Source organism: Cyprinodon variegatus, unplaced genomic scaffold, assembly GCF_000732505.1.
Source record: "Cyprinodon variegatus isolate N-32 unplaced genomic scaffold, C_variegatus-1.0 Scaffold21, whole genome shotgun sequence".
NCBI lineage: Eukaryota > Metazoa > Chordata > Actinopteri > Cyprinodontiformes > Cyprinodontidae > Cyprinodon > Cyprinodon variegatus.
Window position 1 is genome coordinate 897,419 of NW_015150474.1, and position 15,613 is coordinate 913,031.

General features: G+C 39.3%; 2 protein-coding genes across 2 annotated transcripts; one reads left to right on the top strand and one right to left on the bottom strand.

The window, feature by feature from the left end:
- The first annotated feature begins 1,460 nt into the window (after positions 1-1,460).
- Positions 1,461-8,891, top strand: pnn (pinin, desmosome associated protein). Its single transcript, XM_015390861.1, has 9 exons — positions 1,461-1,618; positions 2,032-2,109; positions 2,685-2,756; positions 4,181-4,256; positions 4,388-4,482; positions 5,709-5,784; positions 5,882-6,037; positions 6,124-6,262; positions 7,195-8,891. The coding sequence occupies exons 1-9, from the start codon at positions 1,506-1,508 to the stop codon at positions 8,388-8,390; spliced, it is 2,001 nt and encodes a 666-aa protein (XP_015246347.1). The 5' UTR covers positions 1,461-1,505; the 3' UTR covers positions 8,391-8,891.
- Positions 8,892-9,891: 1,000 nt separating this feature from the next.
- gemin2 (gem nuclear organelle associated protein 2) lies at positions 9,892-15,014 on the bottom strand. Its single transcript, XM_015390227.1, has 10 exons — positions 14,776-15,014; positions 14,592-14,673; positions 12,608-12,697; positions 12,426-12,485; positions 12,213-12,332; positions 10,950-10,994; positions 10,805-10,873; positions 10,500-10,610; positions 10,283-10,341; positions 9,892-10,133 (listed from the first exon to the last, which is right to left on the bottom strand). The coding sequence occupies exons 1-10, from the start codon at positions 14,895-14,897 to the stop codon at positions 10,094-10,096; spliced, it is 798 nt and encodes a 265-aa protein (XP_015245713.1). The 5' UTR covers positions 14,898-15,014; the 3' UTR covers positions 9,892-10,093.
- Positions 15,015-15,613: the final 599 nt, after the last annotated feature.

Here is a 15,613-nt window from a genome sequence, read left to right on the forward strand (position 1 = left end):
GATCTAAAACAAATTAAACAAATTATTAAAATCTTTTTTTTTAAGATTTGAATACACGTGAATTTGTTTTGCACCATTCCACCTTCTTGAATGGAAGACATTTTTGATGTGCAACTCACAGAACACAATTTGTGTACTTGTACTACAGAATTTCAAGAGGTGTAACTTTTTTTGTAATTGTGACAGATTAAAAAATATACAATTACAAAACACCAAAGTTACAATGCACAAATAGTTTTGCAACAATAGTTCTGGACCATTTGGAGCAGAACTGAGAATGTAAGAGGTTTTTTATGTGTAACTTGTAGATCAGAATTTGTGTACTTGTACTTAAAATTTGGTGTAAAAAAATTGTAGTTGTGATTTTTTTTTTTTTATTCTACAGATACAAAACATAGAATGTAACTCTCCCTACAACTTCAAATTCACACTTACAATGCACAAATAGTTTTGAAACAAACTAACCTTCATAGAGCAGCCCTATCCTTTCTTTGCCTGTAACAATGGCAGCTATATTTGCTGTTATAAGTGGGTAAAAAGTAGTTGAGAAAATCCACTTGAAAAACATCTGTGCAGTCAGTTCACCGAGATTACGATCCTGCATTCAAATATTATTTCTCTGTCGGAGCCGCTCAGACCCGAGTACACATGCGGTGAACTGTCACTGGGAATCCCTATCAACGGGAGCTCCTGGCCCGGTCTCCTCTTTGCAGGGGCTGGAATGCGTTTTTTTTTCGTGTACGTAATCCAAACTGAATAACCAGAATAATAAAAGCGAACATATTTTGCCAGCAGGTTTTGACATTTTAAGTTAATTTATGTGTTAATAAATCATTTCAGAGGAGGGATCATAGTGATCTGCATCACTCTGTCAGTCTCCCTGCCAGCTCCCAGATCAGCTTCTGTGAGTGGTTGATGTGGTGCGTCGAGCAGCAAAACTTCAATTTTTCCAACTCCAGCAGCTGCTGCCTCTGCTGCTTGCGGTCTGCAAGCATAAGTGTACTTCAGAGTTAGTGTACTTCTTACAGATTTTTTTTATTTTCATATTTATCAAAACAAGACAGAGCATAACTCGGTAGAAAAAAAAAACTGTAATTTTGGTGGGACTAAGACTAAATGGGGGGGGTTGCAGTCACTACTTCAATAGTAAATGTTAGAAAACAAGAAATAACCATCAATTAGAGCCAAAATCTTTTGCTTTCTTGATTGTACACAGACAACATTTACACTTTGTAACATAAAGGAAAGCTCTCTGGTGTACATAAACAATTGTTTTGTGCCGGATATGATGAGAGCACTTAAATGATTGTTTATTTTATTTTTTAAAGCAGCTTCCAACAAAATGCAGTTTTTTTTTCTAAAAAGCAGTTTTTTTTGCAATTCCGTTTCTAAGCAGCAGGGTGCGGCAGAGCGCAAGATCCAGTTGTTACTTTAAACAGCAGAAGAAGAAGAGGCCACCGAAACTGAAGAAAAGCACGCGTGATTCGCGCTAACTGGAAAGCAAGATGGCGGTGGCTGTGCGGAGCTTGCAGGACCAGCTCGAAAAAGCCAAAGAAAGCTTGAAAAATGTGGACGATAATATTCGTAAACTGACTGGACGGGACCCCAATGAGTCACGGTACGCGGGTGATAAACATGGATTTGCTTTATTCGGTTAACGGGTGTTATTAAGGCTCCTAATTTTTCGGCGGTGTGTGCTAACTTCATTAGCAGGAGGGGGTAGTCAGTCTGCTGGAAGTAATAACCTCCCTCTGTTTTCGACATGCAAATTGTAACTGTACTCAGTATAATTTAGTTAATATAAAAATTCTCTGTTAACAGTATTTCTTTTTTGTATTATAATAAGAGCAGAACATAGTAGGCCTACTCCGCTCATAGCAGTCAATCAACTGAATGTCACCTCCCTGTTTGGTATCGCAGATTTGTTCCCCTCTCAGTGAAGGAGTGGAGCAGTACTTATTCATTCCTCTCTGGTTGGTGTTATCTTGCAGTGGTGATTCTGTTGACTCTCTGTTTTTCCCATGTTTACAGACCGGGTCAGCTCCGTCGGCTCAGCGGCCCCATGGCAGGCCTAGGAGGAGGTAGAGGCAGAGGAATCAATCTCCTCAGGTAATGATGGAGGCGATCACATTTAGAAATCAACTGAAGGAGGAGGGGGATAACATTTCAGATGATGCCTTCCTTATTTATATCGCTGGGGAATACTCATATAATTTCAATTATAAATTTATAGTCCAATGCCACAGCTTCTGCATTAAACTAAATGAAGAAAAAAAAAAACAGCTTACTGATTTTACATACTCCTTTTTATCTTCTTTTAATTGAAGTCTCATTCGTGCAGGGTTGAAAATAAGCTACAGTGTTTTCAAGCAGGCAATTTGTCCGAAATATATTTTTTTATTCTTATTCTAAGCAGAAATACTTTAAAATGGTTAACATTTGTAATTAACACATGCTACAAAAAATGCACGCACTTAGTCTATGAATATCTCATGTTCGAGTTCACTGTACAAACGTATGGTCTGCATCCTAAAGTTTAGACGTCAAAGTGTGACTGCAAAGAACAATGCTGCCTTCTCTAAATTGAATTGAACAAAACTGGTTTAAGTTTAGTAAAATAACAAGACAGTAGTTTTTATTTCTCCTAAACGTCACCTCTTCATTGTTCCTAATATTTTGTCTAGACGCAGTCTCTCTGATATGGGAAGTGGTGGCCCCCCTGCCAAACAAAGGGACATCGAGGGAGCTCTGCTGAGGTGAGATCTTCTTTGGCATTTAGCGTTAAGACCAACATACTCATTTCAGACTTGATACCTCAGTTGTGCAAAAAAGCGTGGAGATCAGATATTCTTTGGATGAATTAAAGACTTTATTCGAAACAAAAAATTAAGATAAGTTTTATTTGTACATGTTTATATATTAATCAATTGTTAAAAGTAGTCTGACCCTTCCCCCTATTATAAACTTTAGTTTGAAAACGGGACTAGTGGATATCCAGGTTTTGCTAGTTCTCTAGACATGCACTGGTCCCAGGATTTTGGGAGTCGAGACCAAATCACAAGCTGAACATCTGCTGATCACAGCATCAGATCCATTAATCCTTAGACTGCAGTCTCATGTACGTTGACATTCTACAATTTAGAATCAATATTACAAGATGAGAAAGTATCATGAACTGACCTTAGTTTTGGTGGAGGAGGCAGCGGAGACTAGTTTTTTTTTTTTTTTATCGCAATGAAAGAGCTTTTTAAAAAAAAAAGTGTTTTACTTTAGCCATAGAAGAACTGTTTAATTATCCTATGTCCAGCATCAACATTGACCAGCAGTCGCCTTCTCTTCCCCTCTCTGGTGCTGCCTGCCCATAGGCTCATCTGTTCCCCCGTTGTCATTCTACCACCTACAGAGTTAGGATCTAGAGGTTGACCTCGGCTAGGCATAGTCTCTCGGTGCTCATCCTCTTGTTCAATCTGCTGTGCTCCTTGGATCCTCCACAGTTGGCCCAGCTATCCTCGGTCAGCTGTAGCCTTTCCTCGTCCTGGTGCCGTTTCCCCCTGGTGGACTTGGCCAAACTTTCACTTTGCTCCTCTGTACTTTGCACCATAACTCTGCTGACTGTCAGTTATGGTGCTCTTTCAGCTGCCGTTCTTGGACTGATTCCCCAATGCTACTGTCTGTGCTCAGGATGCGGTCTCCTCTTCCCTCTGTTGTCTGGGTGATTTGTTCCCATGTTTTGATGGTCTTTTGTTTCCAAAATAGTCATATTTTATTTATTGCTTACAAAATGAAATGAAAGTCACCAGCATGTTGTCTTGCTATAGAAATTCAAATGGAACTGAACCAAAAGATATTGATTTGAAATCCAGGATTTATTTTTATTTTACAGGGGGACAATTGACCGGGTTTCATGGCCTTTTGTAGCTGCTTTCATTTGTCAAATTTTTTTTACACATGGATTTGTTTATGGATTCCTGAGGTTATGTGTGGACTGGGTGAATTGTTGCTGATCTCTTTAGGAATATATTACAAAAAGTCTAATTTTAACCTACTGTAAATCTTAGATTTGTTGTTTTGAATATTTGCTGTCATATAATTCAGGTGAATATCTTTAGTTTTCTGTTATGTTTTGGTAAATCCTAGCTGCAGGTCTGTATCTTTTTTTTAATGGTACTTTTCTGTGCAGGCTGGCAGGTGATCAGAGGGCCAGGAGAGACGTGCGTCACGATAGTGACGCCGAGGATGATGACGATGTCAAAAAAGTAAGATGTGACATTTGTTTTAGTTTTACTTTACTCGAAAAATATCTCTTCCATGTGTTTTTTTTCCTTCCTTAAAGATAGCTGGCTTGCATTTAGTCTTTATTTATTTCTCTCTTTTTCCCCATCCTCAGCCGGCGTTGCAGTCGTCTGTTGTAGCTACCTCTAAAGAGAGAACACGCCGGGACCTCATCCAGGACCAAACCATGGATGAGAAGGGCAAACAGAGGTAACGGCTCTAACACCAGGGGGGAAATGAAAAATCTGCACCACATGAGGCCTGTACCACAAAGCAGGATTACTGGGTCAGCAGGACAACTTTAGGTTTAACCCTGACTTCTCGGTACCACAAAGCTGGATTCATTTTTAGTGAGGCTAATTACCATGGTAAGCTACTCTGATTCTGCTGCCATCAGCTGTTCAGAAAACGATTACATGACCTTCCATTGAAGACCCAATTTAATTAGGAGCACAAAAAAGAGCTTAAACAAAATATTACAATAGAATAATTCAAAAACCAACAGTACTCTTGACAAATTAAATGGTTTTTAAAATGTTTTTTTTTTTCCTTCACTTTGACATACCGTTCGCTATTCTGTATTAGTTTTCTCCTGTATAACCTCTGGTATTCTCTTACTTGTATAATTGATATATGAAGCTTTAAAAAAAGAAAACAATGAGCGCTCAAACTGATTGTACAACAAACTGCTCTAACAGCATAAATAAGAAGGGTAAATGTTGTACTGAAGCATACTCAATGGGGTACAGATGGTTAGACTGCCAATTAAAAAAAAAAAAAAAAAGCTGATGCGTCAGGATGGTTTCTCTCAGATGAACCACATTAATATGTAATTGCGTCTCTGACTTCCAACTTTATTGGAGTTCTTACATTATTGAATTAAAGTCCAACTAACTAGATGACATGTTTTCCTTTTTTATTTAATCTTTTTTCCAAGTCCTCTCCACTTCCGATGGGTTTAAGCTGGGGGCATGAGATGCGATAAATATGGAGTACAGTGATTTGGATGCATTGCTGTGTTAAATTAAACCAATGTTTAATTTGTGCATTTATTTAGACAGCAATCCTTTGATTTGGTCTCTTTTCATGCCGCCACCTGCTGTTTTTTTTTTTTTTTTTTTTTTTCTCCCCTCGTATTTCTGGAAGATGAGTTTTTCTTCTGCACTGGAGAAATGCGGCACATTCTCCCTGCTGTGCTCATGATTGTGATTGGTCTGCTACCTCTAAACCACCCTTTATACATGCGCATACACAAAACGGTCACAGCTGGGTTGAGTTAGCCAGTTGATAACCAGCCTAGTGGTGCTGCTGATCCTGAATGCCTTTGTTGTGGATTGTTTAGACTGGGACAGATCCTGCTAGGTTCAGTTCACTTTGTGGTACAAGCCTTAGGACTTGTAAAAGGCATATATTCACCATTTTGATCTACATGTCAGGAACCGGCGCATGTTTGGCCTACTCATGGGGACGCTGCAGAAATTCAAACAAGAATCGAACGTCTCTTCTGAGAAGGTGAGAATGTAATGCCCCATCATGAGAATACCCCTATCCAGAGGGTGTGTTTACCAGAACTTGCTCTTTTACTTGTTATATTCTGTCTAAATCACAGCTAAAGCGACGTTCAGAGATTGAGCAGAAGCTCGAGGTTCAAGCTGAGGCTGAGAGGAAAAAGGTTGAGAATGAAAAGAGAGAACTGTTTGAGGAAAGGAGAGCCAAGCAGACAGAGCTGAGACTGCTGGAACAGAAAGTAGAATTAGCTCAGCTGGTAAGAAAATATTTCTTTTTAAATGATGTACATTTTATCTAAACAAACTGTGAATTTCATATAATTTATTCTGTCTCCAACCATAGCAAGAGGAGTGGAACTGCCATAATAATCATTTGGTGAAATATATCCGCACTAAAACCAGGCCTCATATATTCTACCGGCCTGGGAAGATGTGTTCCGCCACGCAGAAACTCCTCGAAGAATCCACCAAGAAACTTAATGGTCAGTGGCTTTCTTTCCTGAATGTCCCCCTCTAAAGTTTGAATCTCAACATAGTTTGTTCATGGAACACAACCCTGGAAGAACTGGTGGTAATCTCTAAACTCTGAACCCAGCCAGGGGGGTTTCTGATCTAGCAGCAGGTGCTTGGAAGAGGACTGTCCAAAAGCTTTGCTCTGTATGTCTGGGAGTATGTCATGACATAGGGCTAGAACCAAAAAAAGCCTAATGGAACATATTTGGAGCTGATTCTACCTACTGTGACCACTACTATAAAACAAGTATACTCTGTAGTATGACTCCCACAATGGCTCACTTTTTTAGTGCAGTGTTCTCTGTAAAAGTGTGGAGAGCACCTGACTGCTACTAGTACATAAGAGATTTGGATCCATTTCAAATACTACTCTTTTGCCTACTAGGAATTGGGACTGGGCAGTTAATTACATTACATTTGTAATTTATCTGCACTTTAGCAAAACATAATTTTCAAATAATGAAGGCACTCCGTTTTAGTCATGATACATCTAATGCATAAGAAACATTTCTCCCTCTAGCCCTAAAGCCCTCATTGGGCTTCTGTAGCTCAGAGGGATGTTGATTCATCACTTAAGTCCTAGATGTCTCCTCATAACTGATAAACTAGCTGACTCTGTAACACAACCAGCTGCAAACATTTTGGGGTTTCTTTGTTGTGGTTGTAAAATAAAAAAAGGCTAGTTTTTGATGCTATTATATGCTATTTATCATTTTCAATTCTAAAATTTAAGGAAAATCAGATTTAGTTGGGAAAATGATCTAACCTACTTGATAATAAATGGATTAGATTTATTTTATTTTTCACTCTTTAACCTTTTTTTATGGTGGTATTTAAGATATTGGAGTTTTGTTTCATTTTTATGAATGACACTGACCTATGCGCTGTTATCTCTGTCTAGGTATCTTTGAGGAAAGGCGCGAGGCGTTTGCCGAGCATTTGAGTAAGATGGAGGCACGTCCCCGGCGACAGCAGAATCGCGAACAGGATGGCAGCTCAGCCTCAAGGATGGACCGCCCGGCGGAGGGTAAGCCAGCAGGTCAGATAGAGAAGCGGACAGGTAAAAGGGGGGAGTCTAGGAGGGATGAAGAGGAAGAAGAGGATGAGGAAGATGAGGAGGAAAAGGATAAGGAAGGTGATGGAAAGGAAATGGGAGGGAGAGAGGGTGAAGAGAAGGAGGAAGGAGAAGAGGGGTTAAATAAAATGGAAGAAGTGGAGGAGGAAGCAATGGAGGTTAGTGAGGAGGGAAGCAAGGAGATGGGTGAGGAGGAGCAGAAGGAGAAGGGGAGAAAGGAATCAAGTCCAGAGTCTGAGGAGAATGAGGTAGAAGAGAAGGAAGATGGGGGGCGGCAGGAAGAGATAGAAATAGACAGGAAGCAGGAGTCCACAGAGATCCAAGAGGAAAAGACTCCAGATGTTCAGAGCTCTAAAGCAGCTGTAAGCAGCCAAAAGACCCCGGACAGAAGTGATCTGCCCTCTGAGAGCCTCGCTCCCCAGGAACCAGCAGAGCAGTCCCCTGTGACGGAGGCTGCCCCTAAAACCCAAGAACCCCAAAGGGCCTCCATCACCCCTAATCAGGATGTAGCCAGCCCCGTGCAGGAGAACAGCGAGTTGCAGTCCAGCCTTCAGGAGTCCACAGTGGAGAGAAAATCGGAGGAGAACGAGGTCCTCCAAAAGCTGCCCGATTCCAAGGAGACCCCGGTACCTGCTCCGACAAAGGAGGCCGACCAAGTCAGAGGGAGAAAGAAGGAAAAAGAAGTGAGGAAACGTCGCAGCCGTAGCAACAGTTCCTCCTCCTCTTCATCTGGGTCATCCTCCAGTGGTAGCTCATCTTCATCCTCAGGATCCAGCAGATCCTCGTCTTCATCGTCATCCTCCTCCTCCTCATCGTCCAACAGCAGCAGCCGGAGCCGTGACGGCGGCAAGCGAAAGAGGAGGCCGTCGGATAGAAGCAGAGACAAGAAGAAAGAGGAGAGAGGTCAACAAAAGTCAGGAAGAGGAGACTCAAAGAGGAGGAGGAGCGAGGAAAAGAAGGGCAGGCCTTCTCGGAGTGATAGGGAGCAAAAAGATAGAGACAGGAAGGACAAGAGACGCTGATGTTGAAAAAAGGTGACTTAATCTGCTACGTTCATTGTGATTACGGTTTTAATGCATTTTTCACTAAAATCACCAATTTTTTTTTTTCTTGTAAGTTTTAAGTCAGCTTAAAACATTAAAAAATTTCTTATAGGCCACATTGTTTGTTAGTAGCCAGTTTAAAATATGTGGAAAACTTATTTCTGTCCCTTTTTCCTCCTGATCGACTGTCACTGCAAATGTGTCCGATTTGAAATGGTTCGTCATTTTTAATTTGGCGTGATATTTAGGTAGTAAGAGACTCCGTGGGGCTAAAAGGAGCTTCTTTCTATAACAGCACGGCTGATTTGTTTTGGTAGGAATGATTCGGATTTGGTTCCGTTGAGGTCGTTGCAACTTGGTTAATTCTCATTGACACCTTGTGTGCTTTTTATCCAACTGTTTGGATTCTCAATCTATTTTTTTTTTTTTTTTTAACTTCATGATCTGCTCAAAATAAAGTTTTAAAGGGAAACATTTTCAGTTGTCTTTATTTTGAATGAACTCCCACATCTGTGGCATCACTGATCAATATTCAGTTTGTTGCCATTGCAAATGAGTTTACTACAACCCTTAAACTTTTTAGTAAAGATGTCAACAGTGTGAGTTTTGTCAGAAAGCTTTAAAGTCCAATGTACACTTGATAACTGACTTGGAAATCAAATAAAGCTCAAAATGAATTGTTCTTGTAGGGAGATCAAGTGTTCAGTCCTGTTTCCTGACCTTAAAGTATTATGAATGCCACCTGGGGCTTAATTTGAGTTGGAAAAATTGGAAAAGACACTTAAACCAAAGTGTGAAATGCATAACCTGTTACCATAAATGCAGGCAAGTAGGAATCTTATTGATTAGTGTAGGGGCCTCTGGACATTCCTGATGCATAGGAGCCAGATGATTTGAAACAACCCTAAGAAAAATTTATTCATCCTAGTTTGTTTTAGAACGCAGATTATCAGCCGTTCTCTGCGTTTTTGTAGATGTTTTCTGGAAGGCTGTAGTCCAAATTATTACAAGTCATCCATGTGTGTTTGTCAGGTAATATGGAGAAGGCTAAATGCTTTTCAGATTGGCTCATGGCAGTCTGGAGTTCCTTTTCTACCTACTAAGTTGTTTTAATTGTTGACCCTGTGAAGGAAAATTATCTAGGAGCCATAATGACCAATTCAGAATCGGTGCATGTGTTAAAGAAAGCAAGCATTCATATTTGGTGTTCTTACCATCCAGTCTGAGTTGGATAAATTTGGAGAAAAAAAAAAGGATGAGACATCCAGTCATAATTAAAAGGCGTTTAGTGTTCAGTTGGGCTCAGTATAAATGTAAGCCCAACTTTTCGGGTTTTAAAACGGGAAATTTCTTTTCCCCCCCATCTGCTAAACAATTGCCATCATTAAACATTTCACAATTTACTTAAAAACCTAGACACTTGATGGTGTCAGAAAAAGACATTTAAAAAAAAAAAAGTATGCCACAAGACTGCATCTTATAAATCCTTTTATTTTAGAATCTTTTCTGAATTTACTTTCACATTGCTGGTCATGTAACTGGTTTTGATTGAAACATGTTTCAGAGGAATAGCCTTTGAATGTTCTTCTGTAGACTCTGGTTGGATAATGAGTAAAAAGTCTTCTGATCCATTTGCACATGTGGTCTTGAGGGTAAAATCAGTCAACAGTTCGGCTGTTATCTCACTCTGGACGGTCTGCAAGATCAACCTGCTCAAAGTATCTGCAGGTAAAAAAAAAAAAAGGAAGAGCTCATAATGCAAAGGACAAGGAAGTCGTGTTTAAAACCACAAACTGTTTTTTCCTGTCTGTATTTTACTTCATATTGTACTTTTAAATATGTTATGCATGGTAGAGGTTGTTTTGAGTCACCTTGCAACAAGACAGATAAGCAGGTTGAGAGCAGGCAGGTTTTCATCGTCCTGGCTGTTCTGTTGAACAATAGAAGCAATGAGGGGGTGAGTAATGTCTAAGATTGAAACATTTATGGAAAGCATAAAACAAATAGGAAGGTGTCCATATATAAAGGGGATGAATATGACTGAAACTTTCAGCTTTGTAGCTATAAACCTGTAGATCAGCAGCCTACCATTGTGCTCCGAAGCTGGGCGCATCTCCTAGCCAGCTGTCTAATGGAGGAGTGCGCCTCAGGCAGCAGGGGCTTCTCCAAGCAGGCCAAAAGAGCATACAACCAACGGCCCTATAGATGGGTTAAAAAATAAAAACTTTGTTGTAATGCAGGAGATACGAAACCATATAAGACAATTTGGGAGCCGAGTGAGCAGATGATGTGGAGGTTTATGGTTACATGCCTATTAAACTAGAACTGCAGTAGTTAACGTGGCGTCATCGACCAGCTGAGAAAGCCCGGAGTGAAAAGTTTGTCAAACTCACCAGCTGTGGGACAAATTCTCTTTCTTCAAACCAACTGATTAGGATGTCCAGCAGCATCAGTACTGTGGACTGAAGATACACAGAGCCAAAAAAATAAACCAACAGTTAAAAAGCAGGAATCTGGGGTGACGAGCACAAAACTTACCTGATTGAATCTGCTAATGATGCTTAGCAAGGGAGGAAATCCAACCTGAACACAAACATAATTAGTAAATTGATATCCTATGTTCTCATTAAATTAAAAGAGCATTCCCACCACAAGTCTCTATAATATCCTTAAAGGTATAGTGGAGGATTTTCACAATTTTTTGAAAAGCTGCGCCCACTCCCGGAATGTACGGGGACGCAATGATAAGACGATCGCTCGGATGGATCTCATCTGACCCATATTTATATATAAAGCTTCCCCGCAAATAACACTACTGGTACATTAAATATAGAACCTGCTTGTATGCGTGTGTGTGCTGTAGTGGGAAATTTGGACATGTTTGTAGGGTAAATAAGGATCTGTGGCCACCATATTACTAATAACGATGCAAATCACAAAATAAATAAACTTAACTTCCATGAGAAGTTACAATATAGAGGTAGATAATTTTATTAGCGGTTATGTGAAATGGTTTTCTCCAAATAGCATACCAAGCTTTTGAGTAGAAACTTTGTTACCGAGAAATCCGTGGGAAGCCCGACCTGTGCTTTCAGTGTACACCATCAAGGGAAAGAATCTCCCAAAAAACACTCTGGTCTTGTTTCTTTCTTCTGAGGCCTTTCTCTTCTTCTCATGCCCTGCGTAGACATTTTTTCTCTCACTAACCTCAACCATTTTCAAAGAACCGCGGTGAGAAAGGCGAGCTTCAATACCACACTTATACACCTGAAAGTGTGCATGCGCAGAAAAAGATAACTGCCTGGGGACGAGCTCGTAGGACGGCTTTACGTAAACATATCACCAGCATGATTGACAATTATGAGGAACACTTATTTTGATGATCCACCCGGAAAAAGAATATCCTCCACTACACTTTTAAATAGTATGAAAAAGTGTTAAGGGTTAAAAATAAAAAGATCCCAAATTTGATCAAAATCAAGTTCTTAGGTTTTACCAGTCCATTTATAGTAGAAACACTGAGGATATTAATTAAACTAAGGAGTGGTCAGGTTTAAATATGGAGTCTGGAAAAAATAGTTGCCCAAAGGACGATGATGCATAAACTAGGACATTCTAACTATGGGCATCTTCAGTTAAACCTTTGGGGAGAAGTTCTGATAGCCATTCCACAGACAGTTGGATGGGATATAAAACAAATTTCAGTTTTAGTTTAATACATTTTAAGACCTTAAAACCACTAATTTCAAACTCTTCCTAACTGCAAATAAAGCCCAAGTCTCATGGATGAGGTTTAATAACCTTGCTGTAGTCCAGTGCTGGCTCCTGGGCTGCGTCTGTGAGACCAGATGACGAGGGACCCAGGTAAGTCGTCTCTCCTAAACAGAACCTCTTCCAACCCTCTTCATCTGTCAGCTTTGGCTGTAAAACAAAAACATTGAAAGGCTTCTAAATCGCCTTGGTGATCACCAAACAAAAACACACCACGGCATCCTGCTGTACATGTGGTCTTACCATCTGTACATTGTCATCCAGAGTGTGATTACTCCAGTGCGTCCTGTTCTTAGTGATGCTCTAAACATCAAGTGGCAAGCAAAGTTATACATAAACGTATAGTTTTGATGATAAATCAGGTGTTTAAAATGTGTGGATATAACCATAAGTAATAGTATGCAAAAGGAACGTTTTTTTCATACCAGCCTTACGTCCGAAAAATTACTGACTTGGTGCTGCTGCCAACTGAGGCTTGGAGAGAAGCCTACAGGAGCAGCAAGACAGCCTGCTACCTGCAAAACAACAAACATGTTCCAGCTATTTATTAAGCATCCTGCGAAATTACTCAAATGTTTTGTAGGGTTACATCAATAGATGTAATTAGGATTTTTATGAGAAAAACAAAACTGCATAATATGAAGTGACCAGATGAACCTCTGTTAGCCAGAATAAATGTTCTTGTTTGCAGTGATGGAATGTAACAAACTACATTTTTTTTTATTATCTTTAACTGGGTCATTTTTTGAGGGGGTGCTTATAATTTTCACCTATAATTTTCAAGTCAAATATTGTGCTTTTTACTCCACTTCATTTGGAGGAAGCTGGTAGTTCCTTGTTCCTTTAGCCTCAGCTTAGCTTTGTAATCCGCTGTTGCTGTTTTTCTCTCTTGAAATTCAATTTCAACACACAAGACAAAAGCCCAAAGGACTGAATTTGGACAGCACTGTTTCAGAGATTTTATGATATTCTACAAATTTGGGAAACTCAGGCCCCATAATTGTAGTTTATAAATGTTATTAGGGTGTTAGTTGTTGCCATGTGGCCAACCCAGATTCAGCCTTAAAACCTCTATTCCATAGTGACAGTGTGAGCAGAAGCAAGACACTCTTGTTGTTTGTTTTTAAATAAGAAATAAAAATCAAAATATCTGCCCCCTTGTTGCATTTTATGCTAAAGTTCTTTACAAGTGTAGAATCTGTAGCAGGTAGTTCTATGCATCAACACATCAGGTGGTTTCTGGAAGTTACAAGGTTCTGTTGGGATAATTATCATTGAAGATGTGTGAGTTTATTAAACCCTGGTGTGGCCGGCCTGTTGCTCGTCAGAACTGAGGTTTTAATCTAACTAGGACATTTCCTCTGTCTGAATATAAACAGTTATAATCTTAATTCTGTATGCGGCAAAGATTTGGAAATTAAATGAGATTAGCGTCCTTCAGCTAAGAACAAAGTGTAATATTTTGATAAGGCTGCAGCCATGGATGTCTACTCATCTGCTAATGTGTATGATGTAAAATATGATGATGTGGCAGAATGGAGATGTATAAAATGCCTTTTTAACTGTTAATCAGGGCCACTTCCTGGGAGGTGAGCCCAGAGGTCAACAGCTGCCTTCTGTAAACTCTAAACTTTCTCTGATCTGAGTAAGATTACAATTTATATTAGAATTGGTTGTCACGTCTCCTGGTTATTTAATACATATAAGTTGTGAAATGTTATTTAAAGAGTTTGTCCCAAGTGATCTCTTTTCAGGAAAAAGAACCGGAAAGATCATCAGGGTAAATACACAGAGCCTATCTTTAACAGTTCTTTAAAATTACTCTGAAATTTAGACAGAAAAAAAAAATATTAGAAAAGTTCATTTGTATTTTCGACTACTTAGGACTACTTTTAAATGCATATACTTTTGAATACTTAAGTATTTACAAATGTCAATACTTCCAATACTTTAACTTGAGTAGATGTTTGACTGAGTAACTTTTACTTATAGTTGAGTAAAACTTGACTATGAGTATTAATACTTTTACTCAAGTACTACTGTTGAGTACTTCATCCATAACTGCTTGTTTGACTTAAAAGCTACTTTACTCTTTCTTATCATCACAACATTCCCACTGTAGTACATGGTAGCGCCACCATGGGAGATCCTGTTGTCAAGCAGGACAAGGAAGATGGAGCTTGACTGGTTTTGTAAGGAACAGTTTTAAAGCAGCTGTTGTGGGTGTCATAAAGTACCAATACAATGCATGATCTTTAGTGTTTGTAACGTAGGAAGATGTTATAAAGTGCTAGGAGGATGAAAGTTTGTGAAAGAGAGATGTGCCCTACTGTTTGCATCAAGTCCGGTGCATTGTGTTGTGTTTATGAATATAACCAAATTCCTGGTCCATTGTGTACATTCACTTACAGAGACGTTAACTGTTTGCTTCTTCAGTTTCTTTGGGTCGATTTTAGCAACCACCACATCAGGACACAGTGATGCCTCCAGCCTTAAATCATGGATAAATACATGACCGTGAGAGGCAGCAGGTGGGATTTATCCTGTGTCAGGATAGACTGGATTGAACTAAAAGGTTCTGAGCTAAACGTACTGGACCTGTCGGAGATATTCTTGGGGGTTCCTTGGCGGTCCACTAAGGTCCAGGTCCACGGTATCTTCTCCACAGTCCACCGGCAGCAGCCTCGGCATTAACTCCTCCACGTCCGACTTCATCTTCTGACAAAAACTTTCAAAATATTACCTAATGACACAAAGTTATGGCTTTCTTCTCCTCGTTAATTTCAATAACAGGCGCCATGTTGTTTGTTGAGGCGATTGGTAATGAGGTCATTTTTGTGCGCGAGGTTGCCACGGTAACCGCCTCACTATTTTAATTCTTCTTTTTTTATGGCAACTTATTGATGCGCATTACCGCCATCTACTGGAATGGAGTGTGGTCGAAATGATTCTGTATTTCTGTCTTTTTTTTAATTATATGCCTGCTATTATTGTTGTTTCGTTTGTTTGTTTTTTATGTGGCTCCGTAAAGTTATTTTAAATTATTTGTGACTTTTCTGTGAAATCAACATATTAAACTGTACACTTGAAGGGCATCTTTTTAAATGCACTATCTATTAGATTAAAGGCCTTTCCTGCTTTGGATTTTTATTAGTGCATATGAATTTTGATATACATGTGCATATAATACTAAGCCACGCCCTCTATAAATTTTATCTAATATATTAAAAAAATATTCAAGAAATTGGATTTAGTTAACAGTATCATTGTAATGAGCCTAAATTTATATGTTCAAAGTACTTTCATTTTAAAGGTTATGAGTTCGGAAACTACTTTTTTGTTTTAGTCTATCACATTAAATCCTACACAGATGCTTATAGTGCTTTAAAATTGTGAAAGAAAGAAAGAAAGAAAGAAAGAAAGAAAGAAAG